At 52.9% G+C, this 16,629-nt stretch overlaps 1 protein-coding gene across 1 annotated transcript; it reads right to left on the bottom strand.

Annotated features, from left to right (window-relative positions):
* Positions 1-8,194: 8,194 nt before the first annotated feature.
* On the bottom strand, positions 8,195-16,067 carry LOC140645289 (ubiquitin carboxyl-terminal hydrolase 42-like). The gene is made up of 12 exons (XM_072848636.1): positions 15,881-16,067; positions 15,300-15,410; positions 15,122-15,218; positions 14,907-14,974; positions 14,675-14,745; positions 14,035-14,117; positions 13,677-13,788; positions 13,271-13,411; positions 12,967-13,062; positions 11,654-11,735; positions 8,539-8,649; positions 8,195-8,349 (listed from the first exon to the last, which is right to left on the bottom strand). The coding sequence occupies exons 1-12, from the start codon at positions 16,065-16,067 to the stop codon at positions 8,195-8,197; spliced, it is 1,314 nt and encodes a 437-aa protein (XP_072704737.1).
* Between the last annotated feature and the right edge of the window lie 562 nt (positions 16,068-16,629).

Genomic DNA, 16,629 nt, shown 5'->3' on the forward strand with positions numbered 1-16,629 from the left:
TGCCAGCGTCAGTTGCCCCTATACACAAGAAGAAACCTTGGAAGCGAAAGTCAGCTCCTTTAGTAAGGGATGATGAAAAAGCAGGGCCATCACAAGGAGAAGAGGAGGAAGAGGAAGAACTTGTAAATGAGACGGAAACCACCCAATCCCTATCCCTGAGTGAGCTGCGAGATATGCAAACAGATTTCAGCCATTGTCGAGGTGAGCACATTGTCACCTGGCTGCTCCGATGCTGGGATAACGGGGCCAGTAGCCTGCAATTAGAGGGCGGGGCAGCCAAACAGCTGGGATCCCTTTCTAGGGAAGGGGGCATTGACAAAGCGATTGGAAAAGGGGCACCAGTTCTCAGCCTCTGGAGGCGGCTCCTGTCAGCTATCAAGGAAGATGTTATATATTGCCCAGGCAAATGGACCACTGTGGAGAGAGGTATCCAGTACCTGAGGGAATTAGCCGTGCTGGAGGTGATTTATGGTGCATTGATTTATGGTCATATGATTTATGACCTGGACAACGAGCAGTTACCCAAAGATCCAGATGAAGTCCAGTGCACACGACCCACGTGGCGGAAGTTGGTACGGAGCGCACCATCGTTGTGTGCCAACTCATTGGCAGTAATGACCTGGAAAGATGGAGAGGGTCCAACAGTGGATGAAGCGGCTAACCAACTCCAGGAATATGAAGAAAGTCTCTCTTCCTCCCTCATCTCGGCTGTGGAGAAACTGTCCCGGGAGGTTCAGCAACTCAAAGAGGATAGGTCCTACTTTCCACCTGTATGGACCAGTATCTCAGCTATCAGGAGCCAGCGTTCTTCTGCTCAAGAGAGACGATATAGAGGGCACACACCACGGGGCACCCTATGGTTTTACCTGCGTGACCACAGAGAGGACATTGAGGAAGTGGGATGGAAAACCTACCACGACCCTAGAGGCACAGGTACGTGAGTTGCAAGGAAAAACAATCACACAAGGGGTTCTTCCAGGAAAATTGCTGCTCCAGTTTCCAGTGGACAGTTCCCCAGACAGAGTCCCCAGACTCCTGATTTTAATGATGGAACTCCTGACTCGTATTTACAAGAAGTGGGTGTTGTGGATGGAGTGAGAGTGCACTTCACTCATAAGAGAGAAGTAAAAATATAGTTTATGGGTACAGAATAAGGAGTTAACAAAGTTCAATGCGACAGTGTTTTAACCAGATTCAATGGCAAGGTACCCCTGATTATTTACTGCATAGAGGACAGGGTCAGACAAAACTGTCAGGGAGACCCTCCCGTTGAGTCATGAGGTTCGGAAAAGGATCCCCTTGCTTTCTAAACTCCTTCTCAGAGAGGAGTCTAGGTGTGGCTAGATCCAGTCCTAGTCCCAGACTTGGTCAACCGTTTATGTCTAAAGGATTATATGTGAGAAATCAATCCTTTATATCATTTAGCTGAGATTTCAAAGTTTAGCATGCTATTAGTCACTTACCCAGGATCTGTTGCGGCAAGGAATCTCTCGACCTTGAGGAGTAACCTTGAGAGTCGTCCCTGCTCAAGGGGAGATCCTGGCGTGCAGCCCGCTGCTGTGCAGGAGAGCTCAAAGGGCTCTTGGGCTGCTCACTATTTATGGGGGATAAGATGATTGACCCATAGTCATATTTGCATACTGACCACAGATTTTAGTTTCTTCGGTGGGCGCATGGCAGAATAGCCCTTGGCTATTGTGTTGTTATCTGTCTCCTGAATCCACTTTGAGCTGGATGCAGCCATCATCACCAGATGCATCCATTATGACCATCACTGGTGGTTATCACCTGAGCAGGGATACAGGAGATAAAGGTCGGGGGTGGGGGAAGCACACCATCACAGTGGGCAATGGATATTATGACCAGAACTAGAGGGGCCCTGCCTGCAGCCAGGTGGAGGAAAGGGACAGCCAAACCAAGTTTACTGGACTGTGTGGATTCGATGGCCTGGCACATCAGACCCACAGGAGTACAAGGCTCTAGTAGACACCGGTACAGTGTACCCTAATGCCATCAAGCTATATAGGGATAGAATCCATATCCGTATTTCTGGAGTGACAGGGGGATCCCAACAGCTGACTGTATTGGAGGCCAAAGTGAGCCTAACTGGGAATGAGTGGCAGAAGCCCCCCATTGTGACTGGCCCAGAGGCTCCGTGCATCCTTGGCATAGACTGCCTCAGGAGAGGGTATTTCAAGGACCCAAAAGGGTACCAGTGGGCTTTTGATATAGCTGCCTTGGAGACGGAAGAAATGGAACAGCTGCCCACCCTGCCCGGTCTTTCGGAGGACCCTTCTATTGTAGGGCTGCTGAGGGTCGAAGAACAACAGGTGCCGATTGCTACCACAACAATGCACCGGAGGCAATATCGCACCAACTGAGACACCCTGATTCCCATCCATAAGCTGATTCGTTGACTGGAGAGTCAAGGAGTGATCAGTAAGACTCATTCACCTTTTAACAGTCCTATAAGGCCAGTGCAAAGTCTAATGGAGAGTGGAGCCTAACAGTAAACTATCGTGGCCTGAATGAAGTCACGCCGCTGCTGGGTGCTGCTGTGTCGGACATGCTGGAACTTCAATACGGACTGGAGTGAAAGGCAGCCAAGTGGTATGCTACAACTGATATCGCTAATGCGTTCTTCTCAATCCCTTTGGCAGCAGAGTGCAGGCCACAGTTTGCTTTCACTTGGAGGGGCGTTCAGTACACCTGGAATCGACTGCCCCAGGGGTGGAAACACAGCCCTACCATTTGCCATGGACTGATCCAGACGGCACTGGAACAGGGTGAAGCTCCAGAACATCTGCAATACACCGATGACATTATCGTGTGGGGCAATACAGCAGAAGTTTTTGAGAAAGGGAAGATAATAGTCCGGAAGGAGAATGATTTCAAATGGGGCCCATTTCAAATGAGCAACAACAAGCCTTTGAACAAATTAAACGGGAGACAGTTCACGCAGTAGCCCTTGGGCCAGTCCGGGGCAGGGCAAGATGTAAAAAAATGTGCTTTACATCACAGGCAGGGAGAATGGCCCTACCTGGAGCCTCTGGCAGAAAGCACCAGGGGAAACTTGAGGTCGATCCTTAGGGTTTTGGAATTGGGCATACAGAGGATCCAAGGCCCGCTATACTCCCAACTGAAAAAGAGATATTGGCAGCGTATGAAGGGGTACGAGCTGCTTCGGAAGTGGTTCATACTGAAGCACAGCTCCTCCTGCCATCCCGACTACCGGTGCTGGGCTGGATGTTCAAAGGGAGGGTCCCCTCTACACATCATGCAACTGATGCTACGGGGAGTAAGTGGGTCGCACTGATTACACAATGGGCTCGGATAGGAAACCCCAATCGCCCAAGAATCTTGGAAATAATTATGGACTGGCCAGAAGGCAAAGATTTCGGAATATCACCAGAAGAGGAGGTGACGCGTGCTGAGGAGGCCCCACTGTACAATAAACTACCAGAAAATGAGAAGCAGTACGCCCTGTTCACTGATGGGTCCTGTCATATTGTGGGAAAGCATCAGCGATGGACAGCTGCTGTATGGAGTCCTATACGACAAGTGGTAGAAACTGCTGAAGGAGACGGTGAATCGAGCCAATCTGCAGAAGTAAAGGCCATCCAGTTGGCTTTAGACATTGCTGATTGAGAAAAGTGGCCAGTGCTCTATCTCTATACTGATTCATGGATGGTGGCAAATGCCCTGTGAGGGTGGTTACAGCAATGGAAGCAGAACAACTGGCAGCGCAGAGGCAAAGCCATCTGGGCTGCTGCATGGTGGCAAGATATTGCTGCCTGGGTAGACAACCTGGTTGTAAAAGTACGTCATGTACCCGAGTCGGGCCACTGAGGAACATCAAAACAACCAGCAGGTGGATCAGGCTGCTAAGATTGAAGTGGCTCAGGTGGATCTGGACTGGCAACATAAGGGTGAATTATTTGTAGCTCGGTGGGCCCATGACACCTCAGGCCATCAAGGAAGAGATGCAACATATAGATGGGCTCGTGATCGAGGGGTGGACTTGACCATGGACACCATTGCACAGGTTATCCATGAATGGGAAACATGTGCTGCAATTCAACAAGCCAAGCTGTTAAAGCCTCTGTGGTATGGAGGGCGATGGCTGAAATATAAATCTGGGGAGGCCTGGCAGATCGATTATATCACACTCCCACAAACCCACCAAGGCAAGCGCTATGTGCTTACAATGGTGGAAGCAACCGCTGGATGGCTGGAAGCATATCCTGTGCCCCATGCCACCGCCCGGAATGCTACCCTGGGCCTTGAAAAGCAAGTCCTATGGCGACATGGCACCCCAGAAAGAATTGAGTCAGACAACGGGACTCATTTCCGACACCACCTCATAGGCACCTGGGCCAAAGAGCACGGCATTGAGTGGGTATATCACATCCCCTCTCAGGCACCAGCTTCCGGGAAAATCGAACGATACAATGGACTGTGAAAGACGACACTGCGAGCAATGGGTGGCGGGACATTCAAACATTGGGATACACATGCAGCAAAAGCCACCTGGTTAGTCAACTCCAGGGGATCTGCCAATCGAGCTGGCCCTGCCCAGTCAAAACTTTTATGTACCGTAGAGGGGGACAAAGTCCCTGTAGTGCACATAAGAAACATGCTGGGGAAGACAGTCTGGGTTACTCCTGCCTCAGGCAAAGGCAAGCCCATCCGTGGGATTGCTTTTGCTGAAGGACTTGGGTGCACTTGATGGGTGATGGCAGAAGGATGGGGAAGTCCAATGTGTATCTCAAGGGGATTTCATTTTGGGTGAGAATAGCCAATGATTTGAACTGTACGATGTTAATTGCTACGTAATACTATATGTCATCACTACTATGCTTGCCATATGCCATATCAATGGTATTACAGTAAGAATCACCCACATTAATGAAGACTGAATTTTGATGAAACTGAGCAAAGTGCAGCAGTGAGGGAACCAACTAACTTCAGCATGCAACAATCCAACACCCCACACCATCTCTCCTGCCCTGAAGGACTGTTAGGACAGATGGAACCCAAAGTCATGGACTAAATGAACCCAACGGCCATTTTAGAGGGATGGCCCATAGACCAAGGGAATGATATCTGTGTGTATATATCAAAAGACAGAGAAAGTGGTGGTGATTAATTGAAATGGATTGGAAAGTGTGGGACCTGGGCATGACGTAGATGGTATAGACTAAGGGGCAGATATTGTCCTGGTTTTGGCTGGGATCGAGTTAATTTTCTTCCTAGCAGCTGGTATAGTGCTGTGGTTTGGATTTAGCATGAGAATAATGTGATAACACACTGATGTTTTCACTGATGTTTTCCCTGTTGCTAAGCAGTGTTTATACTACGTCAAGGACTTTTCAGCTTCCCATGCTCTGTCATCGAGCAGGTAAGCTGGGAGGGGGCACAGCCAGGACAGCTGACCCACACTGGCCAAAGGGCTATTCCATATGATGGAATGCTCAGTATATAAGCTGGGGGGAGTTGGCCGGGGGGGCGGTGATTGCTGCTCGAGGGCTGGCTGGGCATCGGTCGGTGCATGGTGAGCAACTGCATTGTGCATCAGTTGCTCTGTATATTCTTTTATCGCTATTATTATTATTTTATTTCAATTATTAAACTGTTCTTACCTCAACCCACAAGTTTTTTTTTCACTTTTACTCTTCCGATTCTGTCCCCCATCGCACTGGTGCGGGAGCGAGCGAGCAGCTGTGTGGTGCTTAGTTGCCTGCTGGAGTTAAACCACGACAGCCTGAAAAAAAAAATCACTCAAAATGAAGGTGCTTCTGAGATGACAAAGGCTGCTGAAGAGGGCGAATTCAATCACTTCAAAGTCACACTGTTTGAAGGGGATCGTTTTTAAGGGAAGTCCCAGCCTGAATAAGGAGGCTTTGGGCACTAAAAATGAGGCTTTGAGCACTAAAAAGGATGGGCGACATGCTACAAATGACGCGTTGGACACTGAAAAGGAGGGAACCTATTGATTCCTCTATGGACCCAAGAAATGAAGCTTTGGTCCTGAATATAGGGCTTTGGGCACTCCAGTGGAGGCTTAGAGCTGTAAAGGAGGGCTTTGGACCCTATATATGAGAGTTTGGACCCTTAAAAGGAGGGTTTGGGCCTTACAAATGGGGCTTTAGGCCTTAAAAATGGGGCTTCGGAAACGAAAATGAGGTTTTTCAACCCTGAAATTAGGTTTTGTGCCATAAATGATGTTCTGGTACCAAAAAACAAGGTTTGCACACTAAAAATATTTCTCTGAAGGCTCAAAATGAGGCTTTGGACATTAAACAAATGAGGCTCTGTACCCCAAATGAGGAGTTTGGGCCCTAAAATGAGGCTTTGGAACCTCCAAATGAGTATTTGGACCCTCAAAATGAGGCTTTGGGCCCTCAAAATTGCAGACCAGATCCTAAAAATTAGGCTATGGTTCCTGAAAATGAGGCTTTGGTCCCAGAAAAGGAGGCTTTGGAAGCTAAAAATAAGGCTTTGGTCCTGGACAATGACCCTTGGGACCAAATTATATATGAACATATTATAATGAGCAGGTACTCAATACCTGTTATATCAAATTTTTGATGACTACCCCCCTTCCTGAGGTGCAATGAGGAATGGCCAGTGCACATCAGCACCCTTGTCCTGACAGATGGCCATCGCTGAAGACAAGTCTGCTCGGTCAGGACGCTGAACCTCCCCTGCAGCCACACCCAGCCCTGACCAAAAGGGGACACAGAGAGACGCAGGCCGACTGTCCAGAAACGGTGTTTGGCTCAGGGGGCGTGCAGGGCAACAGGGACCCAGACAAACAGATAACAAGTCCCCATGGTCACCTTTTTCTCCTTTTCACCTTCCAGGTGACGCTGGTCAAGTGACGCCCCAGGCACCTGCAGCCATTCGCTGTACACATCTCCGCTGATGCTGGATATCTGATAAAAGTTTAATGAAACAACGCACCCCCAGAGACGTTCTCTGTTCACCTTGAGGTGGGGCAGTGCGTGTGTGGGGGTGAGGAAGATCTGCTTTCTCCATTTAATCTTCTGCCTCAGCAAAAACACTGCAAGATTCCAAATAGAGGGCAGCACTGAAATCAAAGGGTAAGCGACGCAGAAGGCTCCGACCGCACATTTCCCCGACTGCCTTAACCAAAACAGACTTTGGATCCTGATTGCTCACTTCAACCTGGAATAGTCCCATGCCTTGTCTGAAGGCTACTGTGCGCCTGCCTGAGGCCAGACACAATCCACACAGAGAGCAATCAGAGCTAAACCCTGCACTTTCCTTGGGACAGTATCTTTGGAAAACTTCTTTGCTGGCTTGTTTGAAAACCTGTAACTGCATGATAACCTCCCTGACGGGTTGACGGGAACTCCCCGGCTGTGGTAAAACCATCCACCCTCGGTACCCCCATTTCCCAAGAGCCGGCAGCACAGCTTGGGTGGGGGGAAAGGCTCGTATCAGACCTGGGGGCCGAGAGAGGGGCGCAAGCATCTGTCAAGGCAGCTGCATCCAGCCAGGAGCACTCCCCACTTGCCTCTCTCGCAATAAAGCCTTGGTGTGTGCTCCCACCAGGAGGGAGAGACAACTTCCACTTCTGCAAATCCCCATTTCAGAAAGACTGTCAACATGGACAGCTCATGGGGCTGTCCACGAGCATGAGGAGCACATGAAGGCCAGGAGACAGCAAAGGCACCTGGTCTGACCCCACCAGAGCATGCCTGCTCCAAAGCTGGGCAGCCTCCCGTTGGACAGGAGGCAACTCTACCTTCCCCAGGCCTGCTGGCTGAAATACCCGTCTCCAGCTTCCATGGCTCATGCTGGCAGGCCTTGGGGTAGCAGCAGGAACGCTTTGGCACATGTGCAAAGAGTTCCCAGAGCTTCCTGCTGGCATTTGCACAGCTCACAGCCCAGGACAGCCCTGTCTGTGACCACCACACAGCTTTTGCCCTGCCTTCTCAGACCAAGCCAAGCTGTGATACAAGAGCTTTGGTCCCCCTTGGCTCCCAAGGAAAGCTAGAAATGGCGTTATCACCATCGAGTCGAGCTCCTGCGGGATAGAAAGAAAACTGGTCAGGCAGGAGGCGTGTGCTGCTGCGTAGGCTTTCAACTAGCCCTGGGGACTAAGCTGACCAGCAGATTGTCGCTAGAGGACACTTGGGCTGCAAGGCTATGCATCTCCCAGCGTTCACTTCCCGGCAGGGAGGTCTGCTTTGACGGCCCTTTTGGGCCGGAAGGACATGCACCGCAGAGGCGGGCATTTACAGATGTGTCTCTTGGACTTGCCAGCGGAGTCATCAGCTAGGCCAGAGGAGAAGAGCACAAAAGCAGTGAAGGTCTGGCCTGTTTTTCAAGACAAGGAGGCAGTTTCACCTGGACAGGCTCTCCTGACCAGCTGCAGAAGTGCCAGCTGCCTGAAAGCACGTACAGCTCACTCAAGGGGTGGGCTGACTGTTTTGTACCCCACTAACACCGGGCAAAAAAACGTGTGCTTGCTTGGTCTGAACGAACGGCTGGAGGGCTGTTACTCACTTGGTCCGGGTGCGAGCTCTGTGTTTGCCCTGCGACATCTACAGGTAGCGTACGCTGGTGCCGCATACTTCCCATGGCTGGTCCCGGAGGCCTCCACGTACTCCCGAGGACCTGCAGAGCAGCAAGGCAGATGCACAGCCAGTCCTGTCTTTAGCTGTCTGGAGATCACCCGCTCTTGGCCCTCAACACCATGGCTGAGCCCAGCTCCCGCAGCAGGACGGAGCAGAGACATTTCCCCATTCCTCTGGGGCAGCCGTCCCCAGCGCTCAACAGGGAAACTGCCCGGCCCGGTGTGAGGCAGCGGCGTGTTGAGCAGCACCAGGCCAAGGGGCAGCCGAGGCGGGAGAGCGACCCTGCGCTCACCACGATCAGGCCGCGCCCTCCTCTGCCGCCATGAGCCCTCCCCTGCCCAGCCTCTGGCTCGGCTGCACCCAGCAGCCAGGGCTTTGTGCTGCTTTGACCAGGGGTGTCCTGAACCAGTGCTACACTGGTGGTAACTGGTTTAGGCCGCTGAGTGGGGCCCCCACGGCTGCCCCCGGCCCGTCTCTCACCCATTTCTCCACAGGCCGCTCGGCCTCAGGCCCCTCCGGACCCGCCCCAGGCCGGCTGTGACTGACAGCCCCCACCAGCTCCGCTGATTGGCTCAGCCGTGGCCAATGGCGCAGCCGTTGCCGGGCGGGCAAGTGCAGTCCGGGCCTCCCCTTGCAGAGCCGCCCTGTGACCCCTCCCAGGCGAGGGGGCCTGACCGGGGCAAGGTTGATGTACTTTGTTGCCATTTAAAAAAGGAGCAGGAGAGCAGCAACAAAACCAAATGTAAACAGCTTCCCCAGCCCTGCTCTTCCCAGACTCGGCCTCACTCCTCCCTTCCCCACTCCTCGGCCCCTCTCTCTCGCGGAGCGGCGCAGGGGGATGGGCAATGGGGCTGCGGGCGGCCCACAGCACCTCACCTCTGCTGCCCCTTCCTCCTCGCACCGTTCCCCTGCTCCCGCCTGGGCCCCACGGGCCACAGCTCCGGCCACAGAACCTGCTGCTGCCTGGACTCCAGGAGCCACAGCTCCTGCCAGGAGCCTGCTCCAGCCTGGGCTCTCCACGGGCTGCAGCTTCCTGGTGCAGCTCTCGATGGCTGCCTGAGGGTGACAGCGTTGGTGGCTGGATCCTCTTCTGGGCATCCATTTCACAGAATCACTGGCTACTTGAGGCTGGCCTGGAGGGTGAAGTCACCTAGGTGGTCCCACCCCCCTGCTCAAGCAGGGCCACCTGCAGCCGCTTGTCCATGACCATGTCCAGAGGGCTGTGGACCATCTCCAAGGATGGAGACTCCATGAGCTCCCTGGGCAGCCTGTGCTGCTGCTCGTCAGCCGCACAGCACCCTTGGCACTTCCCCTTGCTAAACTGCAGGAGGTCCCTGCCAGCCCATCTCTCCGGCCTGCCCAGGTCCCTCGGGATGGCAGCACGACCCCTGGCCCAAGCGCCACTCCTCCCAGGCTGCTGTCATCTGCCAGCTTGCTGAGGGTGCCCCATCATCTGCCCCATCATCCAGACCATTAGCTAAGGAAGATGTTCAACAGGAACAGACCCAGTACTGAACCCTGGGCGACACTGCTAGTTACTGGCCTCCAACTAGACTTGGTGCCACTGAGCAGCATCTGCAGGGCCTGGCCATTCAGGCCGTTTCAGTCCGGCTCACGCTTGGCTCATCCAGCCCATTTCCGTTGCAGGGACTTGAACTCCATATGTAAAAGAAGAGGTTGCAAGATGGGCCCATGCAAGCACACTGCTTTCCCAATCCCAAGACAGAAACCTCCCACACTGGGTATTTCTACCAATTGCTCCAAGACCTACAGAGAAGGAAACACCCCGTAAATTACACATGCAAGGCCAACAAGTGTTTTTAATTCTGGCTTGGGCTTTTCTGCCTGTTGGTTCCAAACAGCTGTTGTTTTTGCAAGGTGATCCCAAAAGCTGAACATGGATTAAAGCTCTTCCTCGAGGAACCTGTGGGCAGGCAGACCAGCCAGCAGAGCTGTCTGAGTCTTTGGAAGGTCTCTCTGAGCCTGAGGAAGGCTTCCTTTCTGAGGAACACCTGGCCAGAGGCAGCCCTGGGAGGAGGGACAGGGTGGGCTGCTGGTGCCCTTTGTGCAGCTTGGCCCTGCTGGGGGCAGTTTTGGTGCTTCCTGGATTCTTCCTCCTCTTCTTCTGCGGCCTTGCAGAAGTCAGATGCAGTGGTCCTCCCTCATCCAGGGTCGCAATCTGCCCCCGTCACAACCGCAGCACCCCGAGTGTTTGTCCGACACGCACCTCTGGAGCGCTGAAACCCTCCTCCTTCTCCTCCCTGCTGAGGGCTCATAGCCTGGTGTCCACAAAGCGGCTGCGGAGATCACAGCCGCGCCGTGGGGATCTGCTCCGCCTCTCTGCCTCTGCTGAGTTTGCTCCCGAGCAGCCCTGGGGGCGGGAGCCTGCTTGGAGCTGGCATTGGAGGGCCCTGGAGCTGCATCATCCCCTGGGGATCGGTCACGACGTCGAGAACTTGCTTTCCTTGCCGTCCTCCTCCTCCTCCTCCTCCTTGGTAAGTGTTCGTCATCCATGATCTCCAAAAACCGGCTGCGGAGATCATAGCCCTGCCGCAGGGATCTGCTCTGTTCTCTCTGCATTGGCAGGGTTTGCTCCCGAGCAGCACAGGGTGCGGGAGCCGACTGGTGCCTGCCCTTGGAGGGCCCTGGAGCTGCGTTATCCCTGGGAGTGCAGCCACGACTTGGAGGACTTGTTCTCCTCCTCCTTCTCCATGTTGAGTCGTCATAGTCCGTGGTGTCCACAAACCAGCTGCGGAGATCTTTTCCCCACTGCGGGGATCTGCTGCGGGCCCTCTCCCTGGCACCGCTCCTCTGGCAGCGGGAAGAAGGGCTGAACCTGTGCTCCTCTTTGCTCTTGTCGTCTCGCACGCTGTGCAGCACACGGTCAAATGGTTGACAGCAGACCGGGCACGCAGCTTTCCTTCTAGACACCAGCCTTACGCAGCCGCAGAAGAAGCGATGCAGGCAGAAGCCCACGTAGGAGGCGATGCTGAGCCTGCCTGGCCAGATGGGCCATGGCCGGCCTGCAGATCCCTCCCATGTACCTGCCCAGCTGAGCTGGCTTGTGCTGGCAGTTGCAGAGGAGTTGCTGTCCTCTGGAGAGTCTTCCATGCCCACCGCCACGTCCTGCAAAGAGAGCGGTGAAAAGGGCCTGCCCTTTCCTCCTGAAAGGACCAGAAGAGTGGCGAAACCCCAGAAGCTGTGCGAGGGGACAGCTCAGGGCCTCCCAAAGGCTCTCCTGGAGGGCTGCAAAGGCAGAAGGGCCACAGGCGGACAAATGGGATGGATCTAGGTGGGATGCTTTGAGAGGGAGCAGCGCTGCGGCTGTCAAGAAAGATGCAGCGTGGGAGGGAAACGAGAGCAACGCCAAGATGCCAGCAAGAAATCCACTGTCCATCTGGTGCCCTGACCCACCTCCCCAGAGTTACCTTAGTCCTGGGAGGCAGACCCTGTGGTCCCACAGAACCTGCCTGCTTGCTGTCAGTCCCCCACCGACTGAGGAAGGAAGGGAGATACGATGGTGCCGGTGCGGAAGAAACCCTCTCTCCAATTTTCAAAGCAGAGCGCCTGGAGAAAAACAAAGTGATCTCTGGTTAGGGCTCTTCTTGCAGCCTCCTCTGGGGTTCAGTCATTTTCTTGGAGCGGTTTCTACCACAGAGATGAGACATACCCAAGACTAGAAATGGCAAATTCGATTGGGGTCTTCCCACCAGGTCTGCCCCTGCCAGAGCAAGACCTCATCTTTATACCCGCTATGGCCTCCATTTCATAGACTCATAGAATCACAGAATGCTTTGGCTTGGAAGAGACCTTAAAGATCATCTCCTTCCAAGTCCCCTGCCGTGGGCAGGGATACCTTCCGCTAGACCAGGTTGCTCAAAGCCCCATCCACCAACCTGGTCTTGAACACTTCCAGGGAGGGGCATCCACAGCTTCTCTGGGCAACCTCTTCCGCTGTCTCAGCACCCTCACAGTAAAGAATTTCTTCCTAATAGCGAATCTAAATCTTCCCTCTCTCAGGTTCAAACCGGTACCCCTCGTCCTATCGCTGCACTCCCTGATAAAGAGTCCCTCCCCATCTTCCCTACTGCAGGCCCCCTTCAAGTACGCTTCTCTACATGAGCCAGCTTCAGATAGCAGACAAGTAGCAGCTGACACCAGGGCAGCAGCCTAAAGCCCAGCAAGGGAAGATAAGGACTGACGTGGGGTAGTCCACATTTGACAGCACTGAATGATGCAGGTAGTAATTGTCTCCGATGACAGAAAGAGAAACACTCAGGAGGCTGAGAAGGAAAACAGCAAAGCCCGGAAAAGGAAACGTATTCTCAACACATTGTAAGACTTGTTATTACCTGACATAAAACAGGAGATAGGCTTGCTGCCTGAGAACTGTGTCGATGCCACGACCATCCACAGACGCGTCGTTCATCTCGTACCACAGTCCGTTGCTGGCCTGCAAAGAAAGGCATCGCTATCTGGAGATGTTTCTCCACAAAAACACAGGCAGAGAACTACAGAACCAAGAGTACGCCAAAACAAATGCAATGCAGCCCCTAAGGAGTCCTTTCTCCCCCAAAACCTTGGCCTGCGTAACACCGCCGTGAATGTTTGTCTTCCCCAGCACACATCTTTCCCCTGCTAGGAAGGAAGCTGCTCTTTACCTTTGTGTAGCAGAAATAGTGTCCCGCATGACAGCTGCCACCGCTATGTACCAGGACGGCATATAAGGTGTAGAGGAGTGGTTCTCCAGCTGTCTGAGACGTGTATGGCCGAAGATCCAAGTACTCGGGGTACTCCACAAGCTAGGGAGAGACCAAGAGGGCTCAGAAATGATCCTGAAATACTGCATGAAATAGCCTTCAACGCGTCATGCTTTGGGTGGCAGGAAACTCTTCTCGGCCAAAGCAGCTCTGCCGGAGCAGAGTACATGCTTGTCTTTCCACGGGAGCTCTCCTCTCCCCGGAAGGGAACACCAAAACCCAACACGAACAACTTGTGAAAGAGCGTAGTGCTTTGGGAAATCTCCCGCTCCAGCAAGAGAAACTTGCACTCCAATTGCATACACACCTTGCTGATCTTCCTGCCGGTGAAATCTTCAAACCTTTTCAGGCACACCGTGAGAACCTTGGGTGCGCGATGGACTGTAAACCTCTTGGAGGCGGCAACCATCTTGTCACACCTGGAAAGCAAGCCCAGAGCCCAGTGCTGAAATGCACCCTATCTTCCCCCAAGGAGGCCAGACAACCTTTCCTGTCGCACACATCCTGACGCTATTTTAAGCCTATTCAGGACCAGAAGGCCATCTTAAAAAGGCCGCGCCTCGTTAGCGTCCATTAAACCTACGTGAAAAGATGACTTATGCTGCGTGACACGCAGCACCTTCACGCAGGATCTAGTATGAATATGTCGTTAGTAATCACCTTACTTGCTACATTTAAAGCAGTTTTTGCCATCCAGCTGCTCGGGTTTCACAAAGTCCTGCAGAGCTGCGGTGACAGATGAGGCTGCCTGGAGGAGTGAGAAAGGAGAGCACTGAGCTGGGGAAACGCCCTCTCCCAAACACTTCCTAGGAGCTGACAGGAAGACCCAGGTAGCTGAGGCTGAGGAGACCCACCGTGAACCCGCAAGCAGTGTCCAGAAGGAGGCAGAAAGAGGGTATTATGCTGAACATTTCCCTCGGTTCCCAGGGATTCCCGGGGCTCTCAAGAGCTACCTCTCTGTGGCACCACCCAGTTCAGCTACCCAAGGGATGCAGGGCATCAAGAATGAAAACACCACAACCCATCAGCCTGGAAGCCAGACGGGTGTTGAGGGAGGGCAAAAGGAAGCAGGATGAGAGTACGTCAAGGGTGCGGAGAGGAGAATTTGTACTTTTCCAGCTTAAAGCCAGCACCTCCAGGGAGACCGCTGCCACGGCCTCCCCAGAAGGACACAGCCCACTCCACTTCCCACCCACCACCAAGCTCTCTTGTGTTCACAGTATACGTTCTTAAGTCAACTGCATGGATTCTGGAAAGCTACAGGGGCCTTGGGGTGTCTTGACGCGCAATTATAAACCCTCTTACTTTTATATGCAAAGGGACATCCAGGAAGGCCTCGTAGGAATCGGAAACCGCTCTGCAGCTCAAGCATGTGACTGGAAGGCAAACCAAAATGCTCAGCGATAAGGGAAGTCGACTGACTGTGCCGCTTTCCGTCCTTCATGCCTACTACGCCAGGCACCCGATCAGCTGTTTGTCACGGGCAGACGGAAGGGCACAGACAATTCCAAGGAGAGCAGTAGTTGTGGAAAAGTACCTCTGGATCTCAGAAAGCCCCCAAATATTTGATGGACAATGGTAGTTGCTTGAGAAGAGATGTCCAAGCTGGAAAGAAAAGGTGAGGCAGAGAGTTATCTCCTCCAAGAGTTTGGCTTTGTCTGAAAGCCCTGGCCGTAGGTTTTCCTTGATGGGAGTACATCAAGGAGTCCAAAGGGCTCAGGACCACTGAAAAGGTAATTTGCTTGCGCTTACTCGCTGCTTCTACTCAGACAAGCTCTCTGCATGGCATCGACAGTATAGCGTAGGAACTCGTGGGCGTCTTCCTGCATGCCAAGCTGGAAATGTTCTCCTATGCCTAAGAGAGAAGAAGTTAGTGGGTCTCTCCTCCAAGAAGGCAAGAAAACCTGTAAAAGCACCTGAAATGACTTACGTGTGAGGACAGTGATGACAGCGCTAGGCTGGATGACCCTGACTGAGGCACGCAGGACCTTGTTAACGTGCGCTTCCATTATGCACATCATGCAGAAGCCTTGCTGACGACCTAAAGAGGGAGGGAGGGAGGGAGGGAGGGAGGGAGGGAGGGAAGCAAGCTCCTCAGGTTAGCAAAATCTCCATAGCGCTGGGAAACCTAATGGAGATCTGGAAGGTATAAGAACAGTCTCTACTCCACTTCTCCCAAGGTGCCAATTTCCCAACAAGCCCGGGACATGTTAGTGCCTAGAAAACTTTCTTCGCAGGGATGCTAAACTGACAGAAGTTTTCTGTGCAATAAGCAAAGAGAGTTTAACTTGCAGCAACAGGGAGCAAGACCCGGGGCTAGAAAGAGGTGCCTTCCTGAAGATGAACACCCCTAGATTCGACAAGCGGCTTCTAGGCTTGAGTGTTCAAAGAACACCCGCTCGGGGGGTTGACAAAGAAGGGCCGCTTTTCTCCTAAATCAAATTCCAGATGCTGGGAATCCTTGGGAAGTGCCCAACAGATTTACAAGGAGATGTTCCCAAAAGTACTCACACGACTGGCTGTGCTCACGCGAGAGCAGGTAGTTGGCCAGAGGGGGGGTGTACGTCAGGCACTGCAGGACGGAGTTGAGGAAGCACGTATTGCCCAGGTTGTAGAGTCCCGCTCCAGCTCTCTGTCTTTGCTGCCAGTCCATGCAAATCTTCTCCGGGGGAAAGAGGATCCTTTGTGGCGGAGCCATTCCCTCGACAACGACTGCAGGGAAATGACATGTGAAAAGAGAGGAGACGATATTGTTGCATGAAAGCATATTTAAAAGTGGAGTTCTGTACAGGAGCACCCAGGACAACCAGCTCTAACCTCCAACACAGAAACACTGGGGGAAGCCTGACACTGCCGTTGAAATTTACTGGTCGAGAAAGAGTTTTGGAAAAGAGTCTCTTCCCCTGCTTACTTTGCCAAAAGTCCAACAAACCCACACTCTGATTTCTGTGCCTCGGGCTACCTTTCCTTTCCCTCTAGAGTCTTGAATTGGATTATCAAGTCAAGTCTTCCCTTTTCCTCATTGTCACTTGAGGAAAACAAGCAAGTAGCTAGCACAGAAGGTAACCCTCCTGACGTCAGATCTTGCTACGAGCAATGTCATCTTTCCAAGTCTTGGACATAGTGTCAGAGGAGTGACAAAATGCGTTTTCCTGTGTCTAATTGAGAACACCTGGGGCAGTGTGGCCGCTATCAGGAAACGCCCCAGAATTGGTGCTAGGTTGTGAGCACATCAACATTCAGGGGTGGAGCACCAGCCA

This window comes from Ciconia boyciana, chromosome 32 (assembly GCF_034638445.1).
Source record: "Ciconia boyciana chromosome 32, ASM3463844v1, whole genome shotgun sequence".
Taxonomy (NCBI): domain Eukaryota; kingdom Metazoa; phylum Chordata; class Aves; order Ciconiiformes; family Ciconiidae; genus Ciconia; species Ciconia boyciana.

Coding starts and splice junctions, on each gene's coding strand:
- LOC140645289 (XM_072848636.1), bottom strand. CDS start 16,067: ATGGCTCCGCCACAAAGGATCCTCTTTCCCCCGGAGAAGATTTGCATG. Junction 15,411..15,880: donor GCGTGAGCACAGCCAGTCGT/GTGAGTACTTTT, acceptor CTCCCTCTTTAG/GTCGTCAGCAAGGCTTCTGC. Junction 15,219..15,299: donor TGTCATCACTGTCCTCACAC/GTAAGTCATTTC, acceptor TCTTAGGCATAG/GAGAACATTTCCAGCTTGGC.